This window comes from Sceloporus occidentalis, unplaced genomic scaffold (genome assembly GCF_023333645.1).
Source record: "Sceloporus occidentalis isolate IW3139 unplaced genomic scaffold, rSceOcc1.0.p SCAF_8, whole genome shotgun sequence".
Classification (NCBI taxonomy): domain Eukaryota; kingdom Metazoa; phylum Chordata; class Lepidosauria; order Squamata; family Phrynosomatidae; genus Sceloporus; species Sceloporus occidentalis.
The window spans coordinates 18,525,706-18,549,105 of NW_028316988.1; the positions used below are offsets into that span (position 1 = coordinate 18,525,706).

The 23,400-nt window shown below is 44.2% G+C and overlaps 2 protein-coding genes across 4 annotated transcripts in view; one reads left to right on the plus strand and one right to left on the minus strand.

Moving 5' to 3' along the window:
• The window catches only part of LOC149308102 (bromodomain-containing protein 3-like), a 36,122-nt gene extending 32,629 nt beyond the window's left edge, over positions 1 to 3,493 (minus strand). The window contains exon 1 of the mRNA XM_089535080.1: positions 3,398 to 3,493. The gene's annotated coding sequence lies outside the window, so the exon portion shown is untranslated. The remainder of the gene's footprint in view (positions 1 to 3,397) is intronic.
• A 310-nt stretch (positions 3,494 to 3,803) lies between these two features.
• LOC149308103 (WD repeat-containing protein 5-like) lies at positions 3,804 to 20,755 on the plus strand. Of its 3 annotated transcripts, none has more exons than XM_089535091.1 (14): positions 3,804 to 4,020; positions 9,539 to 9,696; positions 10,663 to 10,771; positions 11,015 to 11,088; positions 11,702 to 11,791; positions 12,413 to 12,502; positions 14,300 to 14,383; positions 14,928 to 14,983; positions 16,754 to 16,800; positions 16,889 to 16,964; positions 18,396 to 18,429; positions 18,894 to 18,968; positions 19,856 to 19,943; positions 20,602 to 20,755. In XM_089535091.1, the coding sequence occupies exons 2-14, from the start codon at positions 9,616 to 9,618 to the stop codon at positions 20,700 to 20,702; spliced, it is 1,005 nt and encodes a 334-aa protein (XP_089391217.1). In that variant the 5' UTR covers positions 3,804 to 4,020; positions 9,539 to 9,615; the 3' UTR covers positions 20,703 to 20,755. The 3 variants fall into 3 exon arrangements, with proteins under 3 accessions (XP_089391217.1, XP_089391216.1, XP_089391218.1); XM_089535090.1 differs by having other exon boundaries at positions 3,804 to 3,982; XM_089535092.1 differs by lacking the exon at positions 3,804 to 4,020 and adding an exon at positions 7,600 to 7,663.
• Positions 20,756 to 23,400: the final 2,645 nt, after the last annotated feature.

The following is a 23,400-nucleotide window of genomic DNA, read 5'->3' on the forward strand; positions in this document are numbered from 1 at the left end:
TAAGGCAGAAGCCCAGGTAGTAATTAAACATGCCTCTTAATTGCCTGGGGAGAGTGGGGTTGCCAGCTTTTTTCCTGGCAGGGCTCCTGTTCGCTTATAACAGCTGCGCACCAGGCAAGCATTCAATAGATATGATTCCTCCCCCCTTCGCTCTCTCCCTGCTGATCCCTGCCAAGCAAAGCAGCTGTCCATCTTGCGTGCTCTCAAGCAGTAAGAATTCAGCAAGAGTGCTATTTAGCTTAAAGCGTCTCTGGATTGTCCTGGTGGGAGCTTACTGAATCACTGTGCGTAATTCAAAAGTACGGTCAGCCCTCCACATTTGTGGCTTTGACTTTTGCGGCTTTGATTAACATGTCCTCCTCTCTAGGAATCTCTAAGTCCTCCGGCACAATTCTGCTGGAAATTGACCATAGAGTTGTGCTGGAGATCCTAGAAGTTCCTAGAGAAAGCACTTCTCTAGACATTTTTAGGTCCTCCAGCGTGATTCTATGGTCAACCTCTAGCAGATGTTGACCATAAAGTGGCTCTGGAGGACCTAGAGATTCCTAGAGACCTGTTCTCTTACAAAGATATAGCTGTGTGAGTCTGTAGAATCAGTACATAGAGATCTTGTAGCACCTTTGAGACTAACAAAGAAATTGGCAACTTGAGATTTCGTAGACTTCAGTTTACTTCCTCAGATGCATGTAAAAAGAATACTGTTTTTTTTTATTTACGGTTTGTCCACATTCACATTCTTCATCCCTAACCCCAGTGAATGTGGAGGGCCCACTCTAATAGCAAAGCTCTCTGACAAAAGCTGGGTTTGGCAACCTTGCCAGATGTAAGGCATGCCTGTATAATTCTCTCTCTCTATCACTATTTTTTAGCTTTGCTTGCCTTCTCTTGCAAATGTTATTCTTCTGCACCATGTGTTCAGAAAATAATTGATGGCCCCACACTCTCTAACATTTCACAGATGTAAACCGAGACATGTGCGGCCGAGCAACTGCAGAGTGTAGTCACAATGGTTGTTGCTAAAAACCAACAACCCAAAACTCTTGCAATTGCAGATTGTGCAAAAGCATGGCTTTAAAAAACAACAACACAAAGCAAACCCACACAGCCATGATTATGTTTCTTTCTCTTGGTTCCTCTGATGCCACATTGATCAGAACCCGTCCCTGTATCCCTCTCTTGTTGCAACCTGCACTTACCCAATTAATACCTCATTATCCAAGCTCCTGAAGTTTATTTGCTCGAGGCATCACCAGGGCCCCAAGATTTCAGCTGCCCTCTCCCCTCCTGGGAACGTCTCTCAGTGTTTTGCAGAGTGACATAAGGACTCCAGAAGTACATTCTCTGGGCCCACGCTTCCCCCACAACATCCATCACCCAGGAAAAAAATCCGTCAATGCAGGCTTGCAATTATAGCCACTTGCACAAACACACACCTGGCGACAGGTACATGTTGCTGGGTGATGGCTGGGAGAGTGGGTCGAGACTCCCCTACCTTATGATGTTCTAGGAAGTCATATAGCTGCATCCGCATTGGTCAAATAATCCGGTTTGACACCGTTTTAACTGCCATGGCTCAGTGCTATGGAGTTCTAAGAACAGTACTGTAGTTTGTTGTGGCACCAGAGCACAACTACAATTCTCTGACTCCCATAGCACTGGATGTGTTTGGACTGGATGGCCCTTGGAGGGGTCTGCTTTGGTCAGGGCCATCATACCTGGAATACTTTGTCCAATTCTGGGCACCACAATTCAAAAGGATGTTAACAAATGGGAGCGTGTCCAATAAAGGAAGGGCACCAAAGGGCCTGAAAACCATGCCTTATGAGGAAAGAGTTAGGGAGATGGGGATGTTAGGCTGGAGAAGAGACAGTTAAGAGGTGGTACAGTGGTACCTCGGGATACGAAATACCCAGGTTACGAAATTTTCGGGATACGAAAAAATCCCATTGGAAAACATTGTTCCGGGTTACGAAAGTTTTTTCGGGTTACGAAAAAACTTTTGGTGCTTTTCGGCGCGATTTCACACGGAATCGCGGCTTTTCCCCATTAGCGCCTATGGGAATTCGGCTTGCGAAAGCCTTTCGGGTTACGAAATTGACAGCGGAACGAATTAATTTCATAACCCGAGGCACCACTGTATATGATATGATATGATGTGATAGCCTTGTTTAAATATTTGAAGAGGTGTCACATTGAGGACGGAGCAAGCTTGTTTTCTGCTGCTCCAGAGAATAGGGCCCAGAGCAATGGACGCAAGCTCCAGGAAAAGAGATTCCAGCTCAACATTAGGAGGAACTTCTTGACAGTAAAAGCTGCTTGATAGTGGAAGAGGCTGCCTTGGGAAGTAATGGAGTCTCCTTCTTCGGAGGTCTTTAAACAGAGGCTGGATGGCTATATGTCAGGGATGCTTTGATTGAGAGTTCCTGCATGGCAGAATGGGTTTGGACTGGATGGCCCTTGCGGTCTCTTCAACTTTATGATTCTATTCTTCCAACTCCGGGATTGTTATCCTTACCTGGAAGCAGCTAGAGTTACCTATAAATCCTTCCATCTACCATTTTGGGTGGAAGTCCAACCTGCCTTGGCCGGTGTGTGTGTGTGCAATCCCTAGACCTGTGTTACCTGACATACTGGTACCTCCTGTATAATATACTCGACTAGAAGTCGACCTCATGTATAAGTCGAGGGCAGGTTTGGGGGCCAAAATAATGAACTTTGCTATATAACTCATGGATAAGTCAAAGGTGAAACTTAGGGCCATATAGCAAAGGATCTGAAACAAAGCAAAACAATGTCAAGGGACATACAGACATAGCTCTTTGTGCTTATTCTTAAGGCTGGATGGATGAGAGAGTAGTTGGGGCTAGTTCGGGACCGCTTTACTCGCCCTTGGCTCAATGTTAGGGAATTCTGGGAGCTGTAGTTTTTTGAGAGACATTGAGCTTTCTCTGCTGGAGAACTCTGGCATCACAAGGAACTACAATTCCCAGGATCCTCTAGCACTGAGCCAGGGCAGATCAATCAGTCTCGGACTGGATTGTTTCCACAGTGCGCTTTTGGGACCCCGATCCCTATAGGACCTCGGAAGCTAAGCAGGGTCGTCCCTGGACAGCGCTTGGATGGGAGACCGAGAAGGAAGGCTGTGTTTATTGATTGAAAGACACAGCTGTGTTAGTCTGTGGGGTTAACATATATTGAGGGATTTTGTAGCAGCTTTGAGACTAATTTAAGAACGAAATTTATGCTCAAAAATGCTACAAAATCTCTACACTTGTTGTTTTACTGCTGTTTATTGCTGTCATTGCCTTCCAAGTCCTCCCAGGGATACAAACCCACCTTGAGGTAAACAGTCACACTCTCTCAGCCTCAGAGGATGGCAAACCTTGAAGAAACTTACCAAGGAAACCCTATGACAGGATCCCCATAAGTCCCCAAAAATATGATCCTGTCTCTTTAAGAGAATTTGCGTGCGCACTCCCCCCCTTTCTTTTGTTATTATTATTATTATCATCCTTTTTGTCCTTCTTCTAACGCCGTAGCGGGGCTTTGAGGGTGGATAGAACTATCGTCCTCTTCCGCCTTCCTTTTATCGTTTTTTTTAAAAAAACGTATTTCTTTTCTATTTTATCCCTCGTGGGCCACCGTAGCGGTTACAGCCGCGCGCTCGACGGAGGCGGGGCTTCAAAGGGTGGATGAAGAGGAGGAACACGGCTCGTCTTAACTTCCTCCTTCCCGTTTATCGCAAGATTCCTTTTTTTAATCCCTCGTCGGCCACCGTAGTCAAGCGTTACGACCTTCCGCGCGTGCGCGAAGGGAGGGAAAGGGGGCGGAGCCTCTGCGCGAGCGTGGCCGTAGTGCGCCTGCGCGAGAGGCCTGGCGCTCTAAGCTCCCTTCAGTCGGTCTCAGGGAGGGAAAGGAGACGGAGAATCGGTCGCCGCTGAGAGAACGGAGGAGGGAAGCGCTCTCCTTTCCGTCCTGAGCGGTGAGTGGGACGAAGGGAGAGGAGAGGAGCAAACCCACGTAAGACTCAGGAGAGGAGTCGTCTTCGTCTTCCTGAGGGACCGCACCGCACTGTTACAGCTCCAATTGCAGTGGGATCATGGGATTTGTAGTTCAGGGAGCGGTAGTTTGGAATCCTCAGGCCTGAACTACAAATCCCACAATGCCACAAGAGGCGGTCAAAGCGGGATCATGCGTCTATATATGTGTGTGGTAGAGGCCCGTGTGTGTGTAAGGAGAGAGATGGGTCCCTTGTGAGGGCGAGGATGAGGGTGGCGGTGACGTCACGGGCCTTGTGGCCTTCATCCCCTCCTTCAACGGTTCTCTGCCCCGAGGAGCTTGCCAGGCACGTGCTCAGCGCATGCGCGTCACACACCCCTCTGCGTGGCGCCTCAGGGACCCTCTCGATGCCAGTGAGGAGTTCACCTTCCTGGGGTTGGAAGAGACCCCAAAAAGGGCCATTCAATCCAGCCCCATCCTCCCATGCAGGAACTCTCAGTCAAAGCATCCCTGTTGACAGATGGCCATCAAGCCTCCCTTTAAAGACCTCCAAGGAAGGAGACTCCATTACTTTCCAAGGCAGCCTCTTCTACTATCAAACAGCTTTTACTGTCAAGAAGTACCTCCTAAGGCTGAGCTGGAATCTCTTTTCCTGGAGCTTGCATCCATTGCTCCATTGGGTCCTGTTCTCTGGAGCAGCAGAAAACAAGCTTGCTCCCCCCTCAATATGACATCCCTTCCAATATTTAAACAGGGCTATCATATTACCTCTTACTCTTCTCTTCTCCAGGCTGAACATCCCCAGCTCCCTAAGTCTGTAGAATCAGTCTATAGAGAGAGATCTTGTAGCACAGGAGGTTTTTGGGTGGATTTTTCAGGCTATGAAGCTGTCTTCTACAAGAGTTTATTCCTGATGTTTATTCCGCTCCAGCGTTCTCTGAGGATGCCAGCCACAGCTGCTGGCGAAGCGTCAGGAACAAACTCATCTGCAGCATGGCCTGGAAAGAACCAATGGGTGCCAGGCGTCAAAGCCTTTGACTTTGCATCTTGCAGCACCTTTGAGACTAACTGAAACGGAGAAGTTAGCAGCATGAGCTTTCGTAGACTCGAGTCTCCTTCCTCAGATGCTTTCAGTGGAGCGTAGTTTATTGTGGCACCAGAGCTCCCTGGCAGAGGAGGCTAAACGCCTCACAGAACTACACAGCCCAGCCTTCCCTAGCATTGAGCCAGGGAGGTTAAAGCAGTTCAGCTTTAGCCTAAAGGGTATGAAGAATTCAGAGCCACAGCCAGGTTGTGTTGGTCTTCTGGGAAGTCAGTCAGCAAAGGGGTCTTGAAGCACCTTTGAGACTGAATGCATGAAATAACTCAAAGGCACAGCTGTGCCAGTCTGGGAAAATCAGTCTGCAAAGGGATCTTCCAGCACCTTTGAGACTTACTGTGTGAAATAATTCAACTACACAACCATGTTAAGTCTGGAAAATCAGTCTGCAAAGGGATCTTTCTCTGCCCCAAAAGTAATCTTGTAATGCCTTTGAGCGTTAACTGTATGTAATGCAACCTTGCAGCCTGTAGGACAACTGTGTGTAAAGACATCTTGCAGCATCATTGAGAGTGAATGTATGAAATAATTCAAAGACACGACAATGTTAGTCTGGAAAATCAGTCTGCAAAGAGAGCTTGTAACACCTTTGTGACTTAACTGTGCAAAATAATTTAAAGGCACAGCCATGTTTATCTGGAGAATCAGTCTGCAGAGGGATTTTGTAGGGCCTTTGGGACTAACTGTGTGAAATGACTCAAAGACATAGGTTTGTTAGTCTAGAAAATCAGTCTTCAAAGGCATCTTGTGGCATGTTTGAGACTTAAGTATATGAAAAGATCTTGCAGCACCTTTATACAAAATAATTCAAAGATACTGTATAGCCGTGTTAGTCTTAAAAATCAGTCTGCAAAGAGAACTTGCAGCGCCTTTGAGACTATCTGAAAGATAGAAGTTGGTAGCATGAGCATTTGTAGATACGAGCCTCCTTCCTCAGATGCATGAATGCAACAAAAGCTCATGCTACCAACTTCTCTCTTTCAGTTAGTCTCAAAGGCGCTACAAGGCTCCTTTGGAGACTGATTTTCCAGATTAACACATTTGTGTCTTTGAATTATGTTAAAGAGAATAATGCTTACAAATTAAATTTAAAACAACAATAGAGTGGACAGTCCAGGACCTATATAGCAGTCTGTGTGTGAGAATGTCCATAGGAATACAAAACATTGGGGATGTGGAGATGAGGTGACAAGTTCAGTTCTAAGTATGGTCTTTGAGGAACAAAGGCCCCATACAGACAGGCCAAAATAAAGCTGCTTATGACCACTTTGGAGGTATGCTATTTAAATGAGGCATGCATCCTATGAGTCCAGAAGCCGGGCCAAAGCCATGCTCCAGTCCTAAGGACCAGAGCGCAGCTTTGGTGCAGCTTCCGGACTCTTAGGACACATGCATCATTTAAACAGCGTACCTCCAAAGTGGCCCGAAGCAGCTTTATTTTGGGCTGTCTGTATGGGGCCCAAGTCAGGAAGAAGGATGTTACCTAAAGCCAAGGTAAATAGATAACCGTATGAATGAGTATCGGGAAGTAATGTGGGAGCCAAAAGGATGTGATGAACTGGGCAAGAGAGCCCCCATGAGGCTTGTTTCTGCCATGCAAGAATCCCCATTCAAAGCACTCCCAACAAAGTCCAGTCCAATAGACAGCATTGATCTGGATCTGGGCACAATGCTTCTTCTCACATTGGGCAGAACAACTGGACTTGGTAGGTAGAATATGTCAAAGCTGATGGAGGTTTGATGCCTCCCTTCTTGGCATACCCTTGAGTCAACTTTGCTTCAGCCGGATGGCTGCACATCAGGTCTCTGTGTGCAGCAAAGGGATGGCTGTGCTCATTGCTCATAATATTGTTCATTCTTGAGTAGAAATGTAATCACCTGCCATGCTTCTCCTACTAGTACTAGCATTTCTACTTTCACTGCTGGGCTAGTGAAGTCATTATGGTGTTACCAACATGAGCAGCCCTGTCCCAACTCTTGTTATCTTTCATCTGGGTAGCACTGATGCTGGTATTTAATGTTAGGTGGTGGCAGTCTCTCTTACCATCTTAATGACCTTTTACTTTCCTTCCTCACTAATGCATGGAGCTTCATGCTTGCAAACTATGGCCCCATACAGACAGGCCAAAATAAAGCTGCTTCGAATCACTTTGGAGGTATGCTGTTTAAATGATGCATGCATCCTAAGATGCCAGAAGCCATGCTCCAGTCCTAAGGACTGGAGTGCAAGTTTGGCGCAGCTTCCAGACTCTTAGTATGCATGCATCATTTAAACAGCATACCTCCAAAGTGACCCGAAGCAGCTTTATTTTGGCCTGTCTGTGTGGGGCCACAAATAGTCATAAGTGCTTCTATTAGTAATATTGCCCGAAACCTTCCACTTAAAGTTGGTGCTAATAAGTCTGCTGCAACATATACTGCTAGTGTTGTTTGTAATGATATTCCCTCTTTATTGATTCTTAACATAGAGTTCCAAGAACATGAACAAATGGATTCAAATTGCAAGCAAAGAGGTTCCACCTAAACCTTAGAAAGGTCTTTTTTATTGTAAGAGCTGCTGCAAAGGTAAAGGTGTTCCCCTTTGACAAGGTTGTCAAGTTGTGTAGAACGATAGGGTTTTTTTAAAAAATTGTAAGGCTTTTTTATTGTAAGATTGTGGGGACATTTTTATTGTAAGAGTTGTTGCACAGTGGAATAATTGCCACAGAGAGTTGTAGGCTCTACTTCTTTGGTCTCTAAAGAGAGGTTGGATGGGCATTTTTCAGGAGTACTGTAGTTGTCTATTCCTTCATGGCAGTGGGTTGGACTTGGGAGGCCTTTGTGGTCCCTTCCAGCTTTATGATTCTAAGTAAAATAAGCACATTCTTCCTGGCTTCATTCTTCCTCCACTTCAAAGTGTATATTTGTGGATCTTTTATGTTCTTAAGGTATTGCATTCTGTATTGGATACCAGCTGCGCTGCATTTCAGAGCTTGTAGGGAGTCACATAATGCTCGCCTTCCACCCTGGCCTTGGCTTTCATCTGAGGTATTCTTCCATTGCTAATGGAAAAGAAACAGTAGTGAGAGCCTGTGTGTGTGTGTGCATACCTTTGTTACTATCAACATGCATGGAGGAACGGTACTTGGAAGCATTATTGTAGCAGTGCTGCATTTCTCCAGTTCAGAAGCAGCTCCAGCTTCTCTAGTGCAGTAACAGAGCTTCACATAACCAATGCAACAGCAACTCCTGTTTCACAGAGTGTACGTTTTAGCATGGGGTGCTGGAGGCGAGGATATGGGAGGTGAATATTTGTTGGAAGGCCAGTTTGAAGGCTCATGCCTTCTTTCATCACCAGATGGCTCACAACAAGGCTAGGCAACTTGGTGTCCTCCAGATGTTGCAATTCAACCTAAATCTTCCACCTAAATCTAAGAAAGGTCTTTTTATTATTGTGTCTCTGAATCCTTGACCATTACTCCTGCCAGCTAGGGCTCAAGGGAGTTAGTCCAGAACAGCTGTAAGATACAATTTGACTTCCCAATGCCTCCATTTTCCCATCTCTATTTCTTTGTTACTTGCAAGGCTTTATGTCTGGAAAACCTGATCCCTAACGGTTAAAAAAACTGGCATGTCTGTGGGCTTCTCCTCAAGGTTCATAGTGGCTCATGCAGATCATCTGGGCACTTTGTATTAGTTTTTCCCTCCCCCAGGTTTCCACAAATAGAGCAAAGGAGGCAGGATTGACCATTTTGTTTTCCTCTTCTTTCAACCCCATTCATTTTTTTCATATCATTTTATGGAGACAGTCAATCAGAGTGCTTTGAATTGGAGCATTTATAAATATTTTGAGATACTGAAACAATTCCAGTATGTTTCAGTAACATCCAAAATCCACAAAACAGCAATACCTTTGTGTTTAACATAAAAAGAGACACACTAGTGATCTAAAAGAGAATAGCTAAGGCTTGATCCAGGCAAAGGTAAGCACACCTTTTCTTTCAGTTGTGAGAGTATAATGCATACTTCATCAACTTTCAGTCTGGCTTGGTAGTGCTTAAATTTGACTGTGTTACTAATGTGCCATAGGAGATCTACCTGAAAACCCCTTGCAGAAGGAGTTTTCAGGTAGATCTCTTATGGCACATTAGTGACACAACTGTTTGTTCTGTCTCTGCTGGACAACAATGCTTTGTCTTTCCAGTCAGAGGGACAATAATTCTGCCCAGCCTCTGCTCTGTGATCCAGTCATTCCTGATACAAAGACAGCAGAACTTTCTCCTGTTGAAGGAGCCACCCCAGAACAATGGCTCTTAAAGAATCACAGGAGGTGGATTCCAATTGTGAACCCTGCCTTACCTGAAGCTTGGAAAGTCCTTGTTGAATGGCTGCATACAGCCATGTGTTTGCATGGATAAAATCTTTACCTTCCTTGTTTCTTTCTGGCCTCTTCTTTAATAGGCAACAACTGCTTCTGAGACCCTGTGCTCTTCCATCCCTGGAAGCACCTGAATGCTGGCTGTCTTCTTTCCAAAGCCATGGCAACGGAAGAGAAGAAACCTGATGCAGAATCGACCAAAGCACAATCAACGCCTTCATCTTCGACAAATCAGAGCAAGGTGTGTCACAGGCATCAGCCTCCCAAGTTCAAGTCTAAATGCTTGGAAAGGCTGCACACCCAGAACTTTTTTTTTTTGACTGCTGAGGCTTGGAGTTGGGCCAGTTCAATTGATCTAGAATTTCTTTGAACTCATTTGGCTTTCCTCAGTGTTAGCTAGCTTGGGTTCAGTTTATGCAGTGACTAGAACAATATTGTCAGTGCAGTGGCACCATAAAGTTTCAAGTGAGTCTTGTCTTCTTGATGTTGCCTGTTTTCAAGAGAGGGGGGCCCTAGTCTACTTCCTTCAACTGGCAGTTGCTTGAGCAAGGGCTGAGTTTATTTACCATTTTCGTGCTTCCTAAATTCAATAATAGCTTCAAGACTTGTGGTTTGTGTGAGCATCCTCTCTGTCAAGGTGCATCACAACTGTGTCATAGGTGCTATGGCCAGTTAATCAATCACCTGGTGGCCAACCTTCTGGCAATGTGGCTTCCAATAATAATACTTTAATAAAATCCTAAAATGTAATTTAAACCAAGGCTCACAATACTTCCAATGAACAAAAGTAAAGCTGCATATACAGGTTTGTCCCCAAGCACTCTATTTGAGCACCTTATGTTCAGAGAAGGAGTGGGGAATCTTAAATAACCTAGGTATTTTGTCCTGCAATGCCCATCAGCCTCAGCTATCATTTTCACTGGTAAAAGATAATAGGAATTGTAGTCCAAAACATCTGGAAGGCCAAAGGTCAATTCTTTGGGACCTTCTACTAGAAAAGCCAGTCTTGGGCTCTAGCTTTTTTCCAGAGTATTGCTAATCCTAAATTTGCCTCTGAGTGCTGTTAAAGATGGAGCTGCCATGTTCTATTTCCTCCAGCCCTGCCCCCCAATATTTTTTCATAGGGAATGGTTCACAAGTTATGTAGGCTGTACTTGAAATACATATCTTTTAATGTTTCTTAATGTATTGACTTCTCTCATTTCAGCCTGCACCTGTAAAGCCAAACTACTCCCTGAAGTTCACATTGGCAGGACATACGAAAGCAGTCTCATCAGTAAAATTCAGCCCCAACGGGGAGTGGTTGGCTAGTTCATGTAAGTATTGGCTCTGATGCATTCAGGGGCTTGTCTTTCCAGAATGTTAAAATATGAATATAAATGAATGTGCAAATGAAAATAGACACACTAAATAAGCAAAATATCTTTATTCATATACTACATTGAGTGAATGGGGTGCAACATCCACATCTAGATGTAAAGCATAAAAAGAAGGGATAACAAAGGGGGTTTGTCCAAAAAAGTCATCTTACTTTGGTGGCTTCTTCATTTCTTCCTTAGCGGCTGACAAGCTTATTAAAATTTGGGGCGCATATGACGGCAAATTTGAAAAAACAATATCTGGCCACAAACTGGTGAGTACCTCCCTGTTAATCAGAGGGTTTGTCTGGGTGTTTGCTGCAGAATTGACTGGATGGCTGTCCCAGGGTACAACCAGGTTTCTGTCTTCCTTGGAGGGAGTTGTTACTAGCTGTGGGGTGGGAGGAGAAGGCAAGGAGAGGAAGCTTTAAGAATAGATGATTATCCAATCCTGTTACTTAGGTTGCCCATTACTTTGCTTAATATAATAAATGAAACCTGCAGTATGGTCTTCTCACAGTTTGGAACAATAGTGTAAAGTGAACCTGTGCATTGCACAGAATAATGTGGGGTTACATTCTGGACTGTGCATCTTCAGACTAGATGAAGGTGATGTCATATGTTTAAAGAAACCCTTTCCCTGCCACCTCCCTGCATATAATAAACTAGCATCTCAGGAAGCTGGGATGAGGCTGTTTTGCTAAAACATGTACAGCTAGTTTCTGTCCTCCTGCAGACACAGGACTTTTTACTGGGGAAGCATTGAAAAAAATTGACACACCCACATGCTCTGAAAGTTTTACCACCTCATTCTGAACACGTCTCCAATATATAAATCTTTATGGGAAGCCAAGTCTAATTTTTTAAAAAGTGTCTTCTCTCTTGTAGGGAATCTCTGATGTTGCTTGGTCGTCCGATTCAAACCTCCTTGTCTCTGCATCAGATGACAAAACACTCAAAATTTGGGATGTGAGCTCGGTAAGAGTCTTTTTCTTCTCTGCTGCTTTCCTTAGCTACTTTAGAAACTTAAGTAGAGCTTGATTTTCTGTGTATCTCATTTTATGTGGTCATGTTTTTGAACCAGACTTGACTCTTGGTGAGAATCACAGTTAATCTTAACTGTATCAGGATCACAGATTAAAGAATTCAAGAAGAAACTTGGATGAAAAAGAAAACCAGTTAGAAGCAAACAGCACAAGCATAGTAGAGAATATTTGCATTGTAGGCTGTGAATCCTGTCTGTAAGGCATGATAATGATAGTGATGATGATGATGATGATGATGATGATGATAATGTTTGTTTTAAAAACCAGTAAGTTGCACTCTGTTTGCAAATAGAATCCTATATATCTGGTCTTACCTGGGACTGAGTTAGGGGTGTGGGCCATTTCTTCCTATACCCCTTCCCAGCAGGTTGCACTATTGTGTTTTGGCGTGCCAATGTTTCTTCTGGCAATCATTTTCGCCGACTTGCTTTTTTCCAGGTGTTTGGGGAGGCTTGAGTTTTCCATTTTGCTATATCTGGCAAGGCATACACAATGCCTTTTGCTGCAGAGTCCACAGTGTGTGGTCCTCTAAATAGGTCACTTTTTTCTTTAGGGAAAATGCTTAAAGACCCTGAAGGGACATAGCAACTACGTCTTCTGTTGCAATTTCAACCCCCAGTCGAACCTCATCGTCTCAGGATCGGTAAGCTTTGTTTTGCCAAAGACATCTTTCTTCAGCTGTCTTTTGCAGGAAAGAAAATGTTGGGACAAATTTGGCTGAAGCCTTGACAGATTGGCAGTCAGTGGTGTGTCTTTCAGACTTTGGTAGTGCTATCAGGGACAGCCGAAGAGACTTCTTTGTTTTACTTGCCAAGGCACACAGACACAAGTGAAAAGCCCACTTTGGAGGTGCACAAGTGGGTGGAATCAGCCTGGCAGTTAAAACAGTGATCCTTTTCCCACCCTCAGGGTTAGTAGAGGAAGCTGACAGTGATATGGCTGCCGAGCCATTGAGGCAGCTATTGTGTGCTGGTTCATTGCTTGTGGCATGCAAATTAGGGCATTTGGGCAAGGAGGGCAAGTTTCTTAAGGGGTAATTTGCATGCCTGTATTCAGAATTCATGTGAACGACACCTTGTATTAAGCATGAATGTCTAATGCACTGAATGGGTATGAACTGGCTGCCCATTTGCTCTTCTCATTCTAAAAGCTTTCTTGATCCTTGTCCAACATTGTCCCAAATACATCTGAGGAAGTAGACTTGAGTCTATGAAAGTTCATGCTGCCAACTTCTTTCTTTCAGTTAGTTTCAAATGTGCTACAAGATCTCTCTAAATACTGATTCTACAGATTAACATGGCTATATTTTTGAATTGTCCCTGACTGTTTAGAATGGCAAGGGGTGTTTGCATGTGAGACAGTCCTGGCTCTAAGAGCACTTTGGCATCTTAAATCGCTTGCCCCAGGAAACAGAGAAGGGTTGGACTGGAATCATAGAGGTCTTTCCACAGAGGTTAAATGGGCATCCCTCAGGAGTGATTTAGTTGTGTATTCCTGCAGGGCAGGGGGTTTGGATTAGGTAGCCCTTCCATCTCTAAGAGTCTATGATTGTACGATCTGCTAGGTGTTGTAGAGATACCCAGAGTAGCCCATTGATACTCACTGTTGGAACTGTTCCAGCCATGACCATTGGCTAGGGTGCCTGGAAATTTTAGTCCAGAATATCTAAAGCTAGGGAAGGCTGATCTAGTACTATTTTTTCCTTAAAAGACTCTGATCTTGTCCTATGCCTTTCCCCAAAGACTACAGAATTCAGGACTAGGGTGCCTGGAAATTTTAGTCCAGGCTGATGGGGAAGGCTGATGAAGTCCTATTTCTTTCAGTCTGGAAATTTTAGTCCAGAATATCTAATGTTGGGGAAGGCCGATCTAGTCCTATTTCTTCTTTAAAACACTGGAGAATTCAGGATGTAAGACGCCCTCTCATATCTGAAATGCAGGCACATCCAGCAGCAGAATGCATTGCTTTGACAAAGAGCTCGTGATTGACAGGGAGTTGGGAGAGACTCTCTAGTTCGCGCTGGCTGCCTCCTTTTAGTTTAAGCTCTGAATCCTTTGTGAGACAGCTGTATAAAGGAGGAAGAGTGGGGAGGGGAGCAAAAAAGGGGGTTCTGTTTGGAAGTCTTCTCAACACTCCTTTTGTAATAAATCTGCTTTTGCACTCGGAGGCAGTATTGCTTGTAAGAGTCTGAGCTGCGTAATAAATTTTGCCCTCATTCCATCTGAAGAGGTTTCAGCAGTTGCGGTCTGACTTCAGAGACGTGAGCCACCCTCCTTCTAGGCGCTTGAATAAATACTGTCTCTATGGAGTAGTTAATCACCGGGGTGTGTGTGTGCTGATATGGAATTGCTTTACTCTTGGGGTAGTCTTTAGCATTTGGGGTGTGTGGGGAAGAAGACAATTCTGCAGCTTCTGAGTTTCTCTCCTGCTTCATCTCCAGTTTGACGAAAGTGTGAGAATATGGGATGTCAAAACGGGGAAGTGCCTGAAAACCCTGCCGGCTCATTCTGACCCAGTTTCAGCTGTAAGTTCTCTCTGGATGAATTGGGAAGCTGCCTCTCTTCCTTTGAGTTGGCTTGTCTCTCCTCCTTCCCTCCTCCCTGCCCAGCCAGGAAAGGAAATGGGAGCTCTCTGCTAGGTGACATCCAAAAATACATCTGTTGAAGTGCTAATAAGTATAGAATGTTAAGATTTTGAGGGGAAAGGATTTGTATCGTGCCTGCTCTTCCAGGTTAAGCACATGAGAGGATATATGCTTGCTCCTCATGCCAGCTGCTCATGCCAGCAGTGTGTGGTCCCAGCTGGATGCAACACTTGTGTACAGATGGTAGGACACTTCTGAGCCAGTGTGCATGGGACGGGCCTTTTAAAGATGGTGCCAGGTGTGACAGATATACCAAGACTCTTGTAATGTATTTAGGTCAGCCCTTGGTGTGTGGAGAAAACCTGGCACTGAGCATCACAGAAGTAAGAAAACTGACATGACTTCCCCTCCCTGCATGCACCCTCTCAAAAAAAGTGATTAAAGCTACCATATATGCCACATTGTCTCCTCCTCTTGCCTTTAGGTGCATTTCAACCGTGATGGCTCTCTGATAGTGTCGAGCAGCTATGATGGCCTCTGGTATGTAGAAAGAGGGAGGACACCAAGGTCAATCCTGGCTCATGCCTCAGTACCCTCTCTGCAAAAATGGATATTGAGGGCTCGTGTGTGTGAGTGTGTGCATAAGTAGGTACATGTAAAGCAGAGAATTAGGGGGCCACATTACTCCTCCCCCAGTAGACCTTGCAGGGCAACTCACCTGCTGCATCCTCCACCAAAAAATTACATTTTTGGTGTGCTTTGCCTCCATATTTGGGAATGGGGTTGTTTGATAAATGGCTTGCACGAGTGAGCCTCTGCCTCTTCACTTTCTCATTGTAATAGCTTAAATTCTGTGCTTGGGACTTATATCTTTTTAAATGTCCTAATTTGTGCACATTTTAAAAAATATTTTTATTGTCCCCAACCTTATAGGAGGTGCAGGGGTATTTTTGACACATTTTTGCAGCTTCCCTGGATGTTTTAGGCCCAGGAAAGTCCTTTTAAAAAAAAGGATGTGACCCAGAAGACAATTGACTCCTTGGCGGGTTACAGACCGCCCGTTTGGGGCGGGCTGCACCCGCCCTTTCCCCGTGGTATCGGGGCCTCAGCGTCCAGAGCGGCAGCCACTGAGGCCCTGATCCGCCGCTTTTCAGGCTGTGGGGAAGCGGCAAAAGGCCCCTTCCCTGCAGCCTGGAAAGGGGTGTCCTTGGGGCTTCAAGCCCCAAGGACACCCCGCGGCGGTGAGGAGGAGGAGAAAGGGGCCGCTTGGCCCCTTTCTCCTTTGGTCCTCTGGGCGCAACCGTGTGAAGGCTGCGCCCAGCGGACCAAACCAGGAAGGAGCTCTGAAATGGAGCTCCTTCCTGCTCCGTGCTAAGGGCGCACTAAACGCCCTAGTGCGGAGCGAGGACGTCACGTCCGCCCCGCCCCGTATAGAGGCGGCGCGGTCGTGACGTCGTCATGGCGGCGGCCGTGTGGAACGGCCGCTGCCATTTTGTGCGCGCAGAGCGCGCACTAGGGTTAGGGGGTGCGGAAGCACCGCCCCTTTCTAACCCTAATACACGCTCCGTGCGTACTTTCTGGCCCGTTTGTAATGGGCCCCTGTTTTGAAAAATGCCTGTCCTGGACCTAAAATAACTTGAGAGGGGACAATAATGTGGCCAGATTGCCCATGCCATAGTTGCTAGAGGGGATTTGGGGGATTTTGAAACCAAACATTGTTTCTTGATTTCAGAGGAGCTACCTGCTGCCTGGGGGTCATGCTTTAACTGCCTCAGTGTGCAGGTTAAGCTGCCAAGAACTTGAATAATATACCTTTTCATTAGCACAGGAAACCACAGTTATAGGCCTGTGAACATAGTGGGGAGTAAGTGCTTTGATCCAGTGCACATTGGGCTCCCCAGTATGCATCCAGATTTCAGCTAAGAATTGCCAGAGCACAAGAACTTCCCAGTGTACATCACAATTCACTAATGGGATTTCATTGCTTCTTTGCAACATAGCTACAGATTCATAGTTACAAAATATAGACTTCAGTACAGAATCTTGGCCATGTAGATTATTGCTTGCCAAAGAAAAGGTTTTAGCTCATTACTAGTGTTTCTAACCTGAGGAAGAAAATCTCAAGTTGCATTTTGTCCTCAGTTAATAGGCAATAGATAGTACTAACTTAGATGGAAAAGTGGCCTGTTTTGCTACAGGCAACACCAGTTATTCTTGTTCTTATAATTCCCAGTCTATGACCTTGGATAAATTAGTTTTTGACTACATTTTACTGTCTTTCTAACAGTTCCTCTTATTTTGACATTTCAGTCGAATCTGGGATACAGCTTCAGGCCAGTGTTTGAAAACACTCATTGGTGAGTTTTCCTCAAAAGCATCTGCTAATACATTACCGGTAAGAAGTATTTTATATAAACAGTGCTCTACCTCTTCTTTCTCTTTCAGATGATGACAATCCGCCTGTGTCTTTTGTGAAGTTCTCTCCAAATGGCAAATATATTCTAGCTGCAACGTTGGATAAGTAAGAGACAAGGGATGCCTTATAAATTTCTCAGATGAAGAAGAAAATTAATGCAGTTTCACATTGCTTTAAATGCTGCAGCTCCATGTTGTGGAATCTAGGATCTGTAGTTTGTTGTGGCACCAGAGCTCTGTCTCACAAAACTATAAATCCCAGAATTCCAAAGCATTATGCCATGGCATTTAAAGTGTTGTTGGACTGCATTATTTCTGCAATGCAGATTAGACTAAAGATAATGTCAGTAGAGGGGAGGAGGGTAGAGCTGTTCTCTTGGTGACTGTGAATCTTAATGTGACACACAGCTCCTTTGCAGAGGCAGTATATATCTTGATATAGTATGAATATCCCAAGACCTGTTCAGTGGACAGAGCTTATGCATGCATGCAGCTGGGACATAGACCATTATATTTACAAACTGGAACATATCCAGAAGAAGGTAACCACAGTGATGAAGGATCTGAAAACAAATCCCTATGAGGAATAGTTAAGGGAGCAGAGTGTTTATCCTGAACAAGAGAAGAAATAGTTGAGTGAATTGGTTATCTTTACCCTATAGAACAAAACATTGGGAGAGGATGTGATATCTACTTTCAAGTCTTTGAAGGGCAGAGGGTAGAACCCAAACCAGTGCATTCAAATGTCAAGAAGAGAGATTTCTGACTAAACGTTGGGAAGAACATCCTCATGGACAGAGACAATAGAATGGACAGCCTTGGAAGATGGTGGACTCCTCCATTGGAGGTTTTTAAGCAGAGTCCAGTGTCCATTTGTCAGGGATACTTTAGCAGTAGGGTTGGACTAGATGATCCATGAGCTTCCTTCCAGCTCTTAATGTGTCTTCCCTGCTAAGATGGTATGCCACTTTTGCTAATGTTAATTTATCAAGAGTGCGAAAAGGCATCAATCCAGCTGAACACTGGGAACCAGTAGCAAAAATGTTCCATTAAATTCACATGGAAGCTAAATGCCACCAGTAAGTCCTCCTGCCCCATCTCTTGAATGCTTTTTCTTCCCCTCACTTCTACAAATAAAGAATGCCAGGAAAAAACCTTAATCACGCAAAGGTTGATGAAACTTGATTTAAATACAAAGTCAACTAATCTACTAAATTTAGGAGAGAGAAGATAATATTTTTAGGCTATAAGGCATGGGGATGAAAGTTTTCATTGGTAGGATCCAAAGAACTGGAGAAGATTATGGATACAAACAGCTATGCCCTCATACCAATTGCCATGCCATCTTGGAGAGGGAGACAAGTTATGTGCATGTCTAGATGTAATTCAGAAAGAACACTTCTTTCCTCAAGCATCAGGGTGGTCCATCCCATGGAGAGATAAGCATGAGTTTATGCATGTTGCTCTCCCTTTTCTCTAGCCCTTAGATCACCTTACAAGTCTGGTTAACATGTCTTTTCCCCATCCTTCTCTTTAGCACTCTCAAACTTTGGGACTACAGCAAAGGAAAGGTGAGTTTCACAGGGTTCCCTTTAAACTCAAAAGGAAAGACAAAGCTTGTGGCTAGCTGGCTTTTTAGCCCCTTTCACAGCAAAAACAAGCAAGTCCTATTGGATTCAGTAAGGCTAACTTATAACGATGTTGGTTTAGGTTTCATCCAAGTTTTTATTTTCCTTGAGGCATGCAGTTAGATTAGATTGTACAGAGACTTTCCTCTTTGACAGTAGAAGTTCAGTCTGCCCTAAGAACAAGAACAACATAGTGATGAGAATGATGTAATAATGATGATGGTGAAATAATAATAATAATAATAATAATAATAGGCACACATTGTTGAAAGCCTCTAATTTCTGCATGTTCCCAGACCAGTAAAGACACTGTGCTATCTGGCAGTGATCTGTCTATCCATTCATCTACCTGTCTGTGGCTGCTGTCTTTTGTGACCTGGGTTTGCTTGCCACTTTTTGTCTTCCAGTGCCTAAAGACATACACGGGCCACAAGAATGAGAAGTACTGCATCTTTGCCAACTTCTCGGTTACTGGTGGAAAGGTGAGAATATATCTTCCAAGCTGCTCTTGGCAAGTAAAGTGTGGCAAGGAATGGGAGACTGCTGGGTATTTCTTTGCTTGTAAATGTAGCCTGTTGCATGCTGCCTTTTTCTTTGTCCTACTCAAAAACCCAAGTAGTTTGCTTATGTGCTGCTCATTAGACTAAACCAGTGGTTCCCAACCTTTTTGGACTTCAGTCTCCAGAATTACTGTTGGCCGAACTAGCTGGAACAAGTTTTGTATCTGCCTGGATGAAGGTTAAAATGCTGGCTGAATGTTGAAGACTCTACAGTAGAGTGAAGCTTACAGTGGGTCTTGTGGAATATATATATGTAGATATATATATATATAGAGAGAGATAGATAATTTTTTTCTTATTTGTCTTACCCTATGCTTCTTTCACCCTCAGTTCCATTTTTGGAACGGGTGTAGGTGGGCAGAAGTCCAAGAAGAAATGGTCTCTTCAGTGTACTTGCTGGCCCATGCCACCAAATTTCTGCTACAGAAATTTGGTGCATATGTAACATGCACCTTGTTTATTAGGTAACAAGCACAGTTAGAAAATAAAACGTGTTCCCTATCTTTCCAAGGATAGGAAAGACAAAGATCTTGAAGGCCAAGGCAAGATAAAACCCAGCAGTGAACAAACCCACAGTTAGGAAGTAAGGAAAGGGCTGAATGAGTGAATTGTCACTAAAAGAGGTGGGGTAGAGGAGAAGGAAGACGAAGATGATGAAGAAATGAGGGAAGAGGAAGAGATGAAGTTGGCAAGGCTCATGTAGAAGAGAAGCCTAGAAAATCCAGGTGAAACGGGAACGTGCCATTTTAACTTTTCCCCCCATCCTATTATTCTATGCCATTTTTAATATATTTGTTTTTTGCCATCAGTGGATTGTGTCTGGTTCCGAGGACAACCTGGTTTACATTTGGAACCTCCAAACAAAAGAGATCGTACAGAAGCTGCAAGGGCATACAGGTAAGCAGTGATCTGGAGGCGTTGTGTAACCTTCAAAGGGAGATGCCAAAATGTCCGAAATGGAGTGAATCACTGCGGTCCTGCAGATTTTTATCTCAACTTCCATCGGCCCAAGCCAGCATAGCCATTGTTGGGGACTAATGGGACTATTAGCTCCCAAACATGTGGAGAGCCACAGTTTCCTGGTCAGACATCGCCATGTTAGTTTGCAATATCAATATGTAAAAGGATCTTGTAGCACCTTTGAGACCTAACTGTGAAAGAAGATAAGCTTTCATAGAGTTGGTCTACTGTGTTGGTCTATGGTTGTAATAAAGATGAACTGAACTAAGCTGAACAGAGTTGGTCCATTTACTCAGATGCACGGAGTAAACTGGTGCTCAAGAAGGACCTTTATAATCAGACTGTATGAATAGCCATAGAAATGTGAAACTTGTGGGTGGGGTAATGAGGTGACAAGTTCAGTTTTAACTATGATCATTGAGGCCCAAAGGCAGGAGGGAAGACGTTGCCTAAGGCCAGGGTGGGTGGATGACCATGTGAATGGCAGAGGGAGTTTGGGAATTGTAGTGTGTGCAGGTTGGTTCCTTTTGGGAAACAGTTGCCTTAAGACAATTGCAGGGTCACAAGCACGCATGTGTCTTTCTTTTCCAAACAGATGTGGTGATCTCTACCGCTTGCCACCCCACGGAAAACATCATTGCCTCCGCGGCCCTAGAAAACGACAAAACAATTAAGCTTTGGAAGAGCGACTGTTAAGACAACGCTTTCGACGCCAACATCACTTTAGAGACTGTTGGGGGTGGGATGGGGTGGGGCGCGTCTGGAAAATTGGGGGGGGGGTTATTTTGTGTTTCTGTTATTTTGTTTTGTTTTTTAAGAAAAGAGAAAACCCACATATGAGAGAACTCCCATTGGCAGGAGGCCTGAAGCCACGTTCAAGAGGGTTGCCTGTCTGCCAGCCAGCCCTTGCCCAAGGAGAATATGCCTTTCCCCCCCTGTGCCAGGTCAATTGCAGGTTTTGTTTTCCGAGGACATCCATTGCTTCTGCTTGGGGCATTCTGTCCTTTACAATAAGCAAATTGTAAAATTAGAAACGATCTGGATGGTTTTTTTTAAAAAAGAAACTTATTTGCAGGAAGCCCTGGCACACTTTAGTGGTCAAAGATGCCTCACAATTTTTTAACGTGACCAAATGGGTGTGTTTTCCGATGCTTCCCTTCCCAGTTTCCTGAGCCCTGCCTCCCTTTCATTGTGCACTTTGGTGTATGCTATGACAGTGGAAGTCTTTCAGGCTTTTCCTTCCTCTAGTATCTGTTCAGAAACCTCCAGGTCCTTGCTTGTGACTGTTCATTTCTTCTCCTCCTCCTTCTTTTTTAACTTTTACAAACTATTCTGGCACATTTCACAATACCTGTACAGTTACTTCAGTGTAAAGAAACAAAAACAAAACTTTTTTTAAAACCTCCGAACCATCCTTGTATGGGACTTGTGTTGCTAATGGTATGGCTGTACCTTTTGGGGCGTCATGGTTCCGTTTTGATTTCCCTTCCTCTTTGAGTTGGCGACATTTCGCACATCCAAACCCCGGTTACCATATGCATTACAATAAAAAGGTGGGATTTTTATGTGGATGATCAGAGTTCCAAGTGGAGTGATGTCCATAGAGAATGTGTGGGCTCCTTGAGCTCATGGTACGTAATATTACCTGACATGTCTGTCTTCCTTCAAAGGAAAAGCTATATGGGGTGAAATTTTTAAGGTCCTTTTCTTCCTCATCCCCTCCTCTACTCACGTATTCATTCCTCAGCTTCCCTCCTTTTCCTTCCTTCTCTTTCTCTCTCATCCTCCTCTCCTTCCTTCCTCTTCCTTCTCCTGTTCCCCCTCCTCCTTCCTCATCTCTCCCATCTCCTCTTTCTTCTTCTTCTTCTCCTCTTTTTCCTTCTCCTTCCCCCTCCTTCTTCATCTCCTCTTCTTCTTCCTTCCCTTTTCCGCTTCCTTCCCTTCTACCTTCTCCCTTCCCACCCTCCTCTTCTTTCAGTGATGGCTGCATTGGCTGTGCATGGCTGTGGCAAAAGAGAATATGTGTGTATGTGAAGATTGGATATGAATGAAAGGAACAACAAACACAAGCCCACCCCAGCTACAGGGGAGTCGAAATAAAGACAGTACCTCCCAAATAAGAATTCTGAGCCCCAAGTGTCCCCAAATGTCCAGCATTGCAGAGAGACTGAAGATCATTCTCACATTGAACTCTGTACTTTGTTCTCGTTCCGTTCTCTGCCTGCTTTTCTCTGGATGCTTAAATGCCGTTTCTGAAGGTTCGACTGAAACTTGAAGTTACCACAATGCTAGAAATTTGGGGACGGTAGGAAAAAGCTCGTGGGGAAGTGCTCTCATTTTGCCCTCCCTTGCACTGGAGTTTTGCACACATGCACTTGCATCTTTTGGGCCAATCCGTTTCTGCATACGTTTTGCACCTACAAAGGGGGCTGGGAAAACTACACTGCTAACTAGAAATACACTCCATGCCCTCCTATCTTCCCTGTTGGGGAGGAAATTGGGAGGTGCAGCTCTGCTATTAGGAATTCCCTTTCCCTACAATTGAGCCACAAAGGCAGCAAAATATATGGAAACCAGAATAAAAGCTGCCGAGAACAAAGGTTTTGGGGTCTAAAGTGGGTAACGTTAAAGTGAAGGGAAAATACACACACACACACACACATATACATATATAAGATTGGAAGGCACACTATATATATTCCAACTCATTTCTAACTTATGGCATATATATGACTTGACACTCTCTCTATATATATATGTGTGTCAAGTCATATATATGCCATAAGTTAGAAATGACTTGAAGGTGCCTTCAAGTCATTTCATTCATGTATATATATATAGTGTGCACCTTCAATACACACACACAGAGTGTGCCTTTAAGTCATTTCCTTATTTCCTGTATGTACTGGTGTGTATGTATATATATAATACAGTTGGGGCTGACATAAGTTGGAAATGACTTAAAGGCACACTCTGTGTGTGTGTGTGTATTGAAGGTGCGCACTATATATATATATATATATATATGAAATGACTTGAAGGCACACACTATATATGGTGCACCTTCAAGTCATTTCTAATTTATGGCATCCCTGACTGTAGTATTTTAGTATTTATATTATATATAATAATAATATACAGTCTCACAAAACTAGAAATCCCAGAACCAGAAACCAGGGTACTTTGCTTGTTGAAGAAACCGGTGGAGCTTCGAAAGCTTGCAAGATTGTATATTGTGCATCTTGGTCAGCCCCATGAAGACATCCCTGTTTTGTGGATTTGGGAGATAGCTCTAATTTGCCAAAAGAATGAGTTGCTGGGAACCTTTGTGGCTGAAGAGTGGGGTGTAAAGACACTGAATATATGAGTAAGTAATTCCCCCCCCCCCCCAATT

Bases quoted from the DNA above. Each gene is read 5' to 3' on its own strand.
- LOC149308103 (XM_089535091.1), top strand. From the start codon at position 9,616: ATGGCAACGGAAGAGAAGAAACCTGATGCAGAATCGACCAAAGCACAA. The intron at 14,984-16,753 runs GTATGTAGAAAG...TTGACATTTCAG, and splicing joins AGCAGCTATGATGGCCTCTG to TCGAATCTGGGATACAGCTT. The intron at 16,965-18,395 runs GTAAGAGACAAG...CCTTCTCTTTAG, and splicing joins CTAGCTGCAACGTTGGATAA to CACTCTCAAACTTTGGGACT.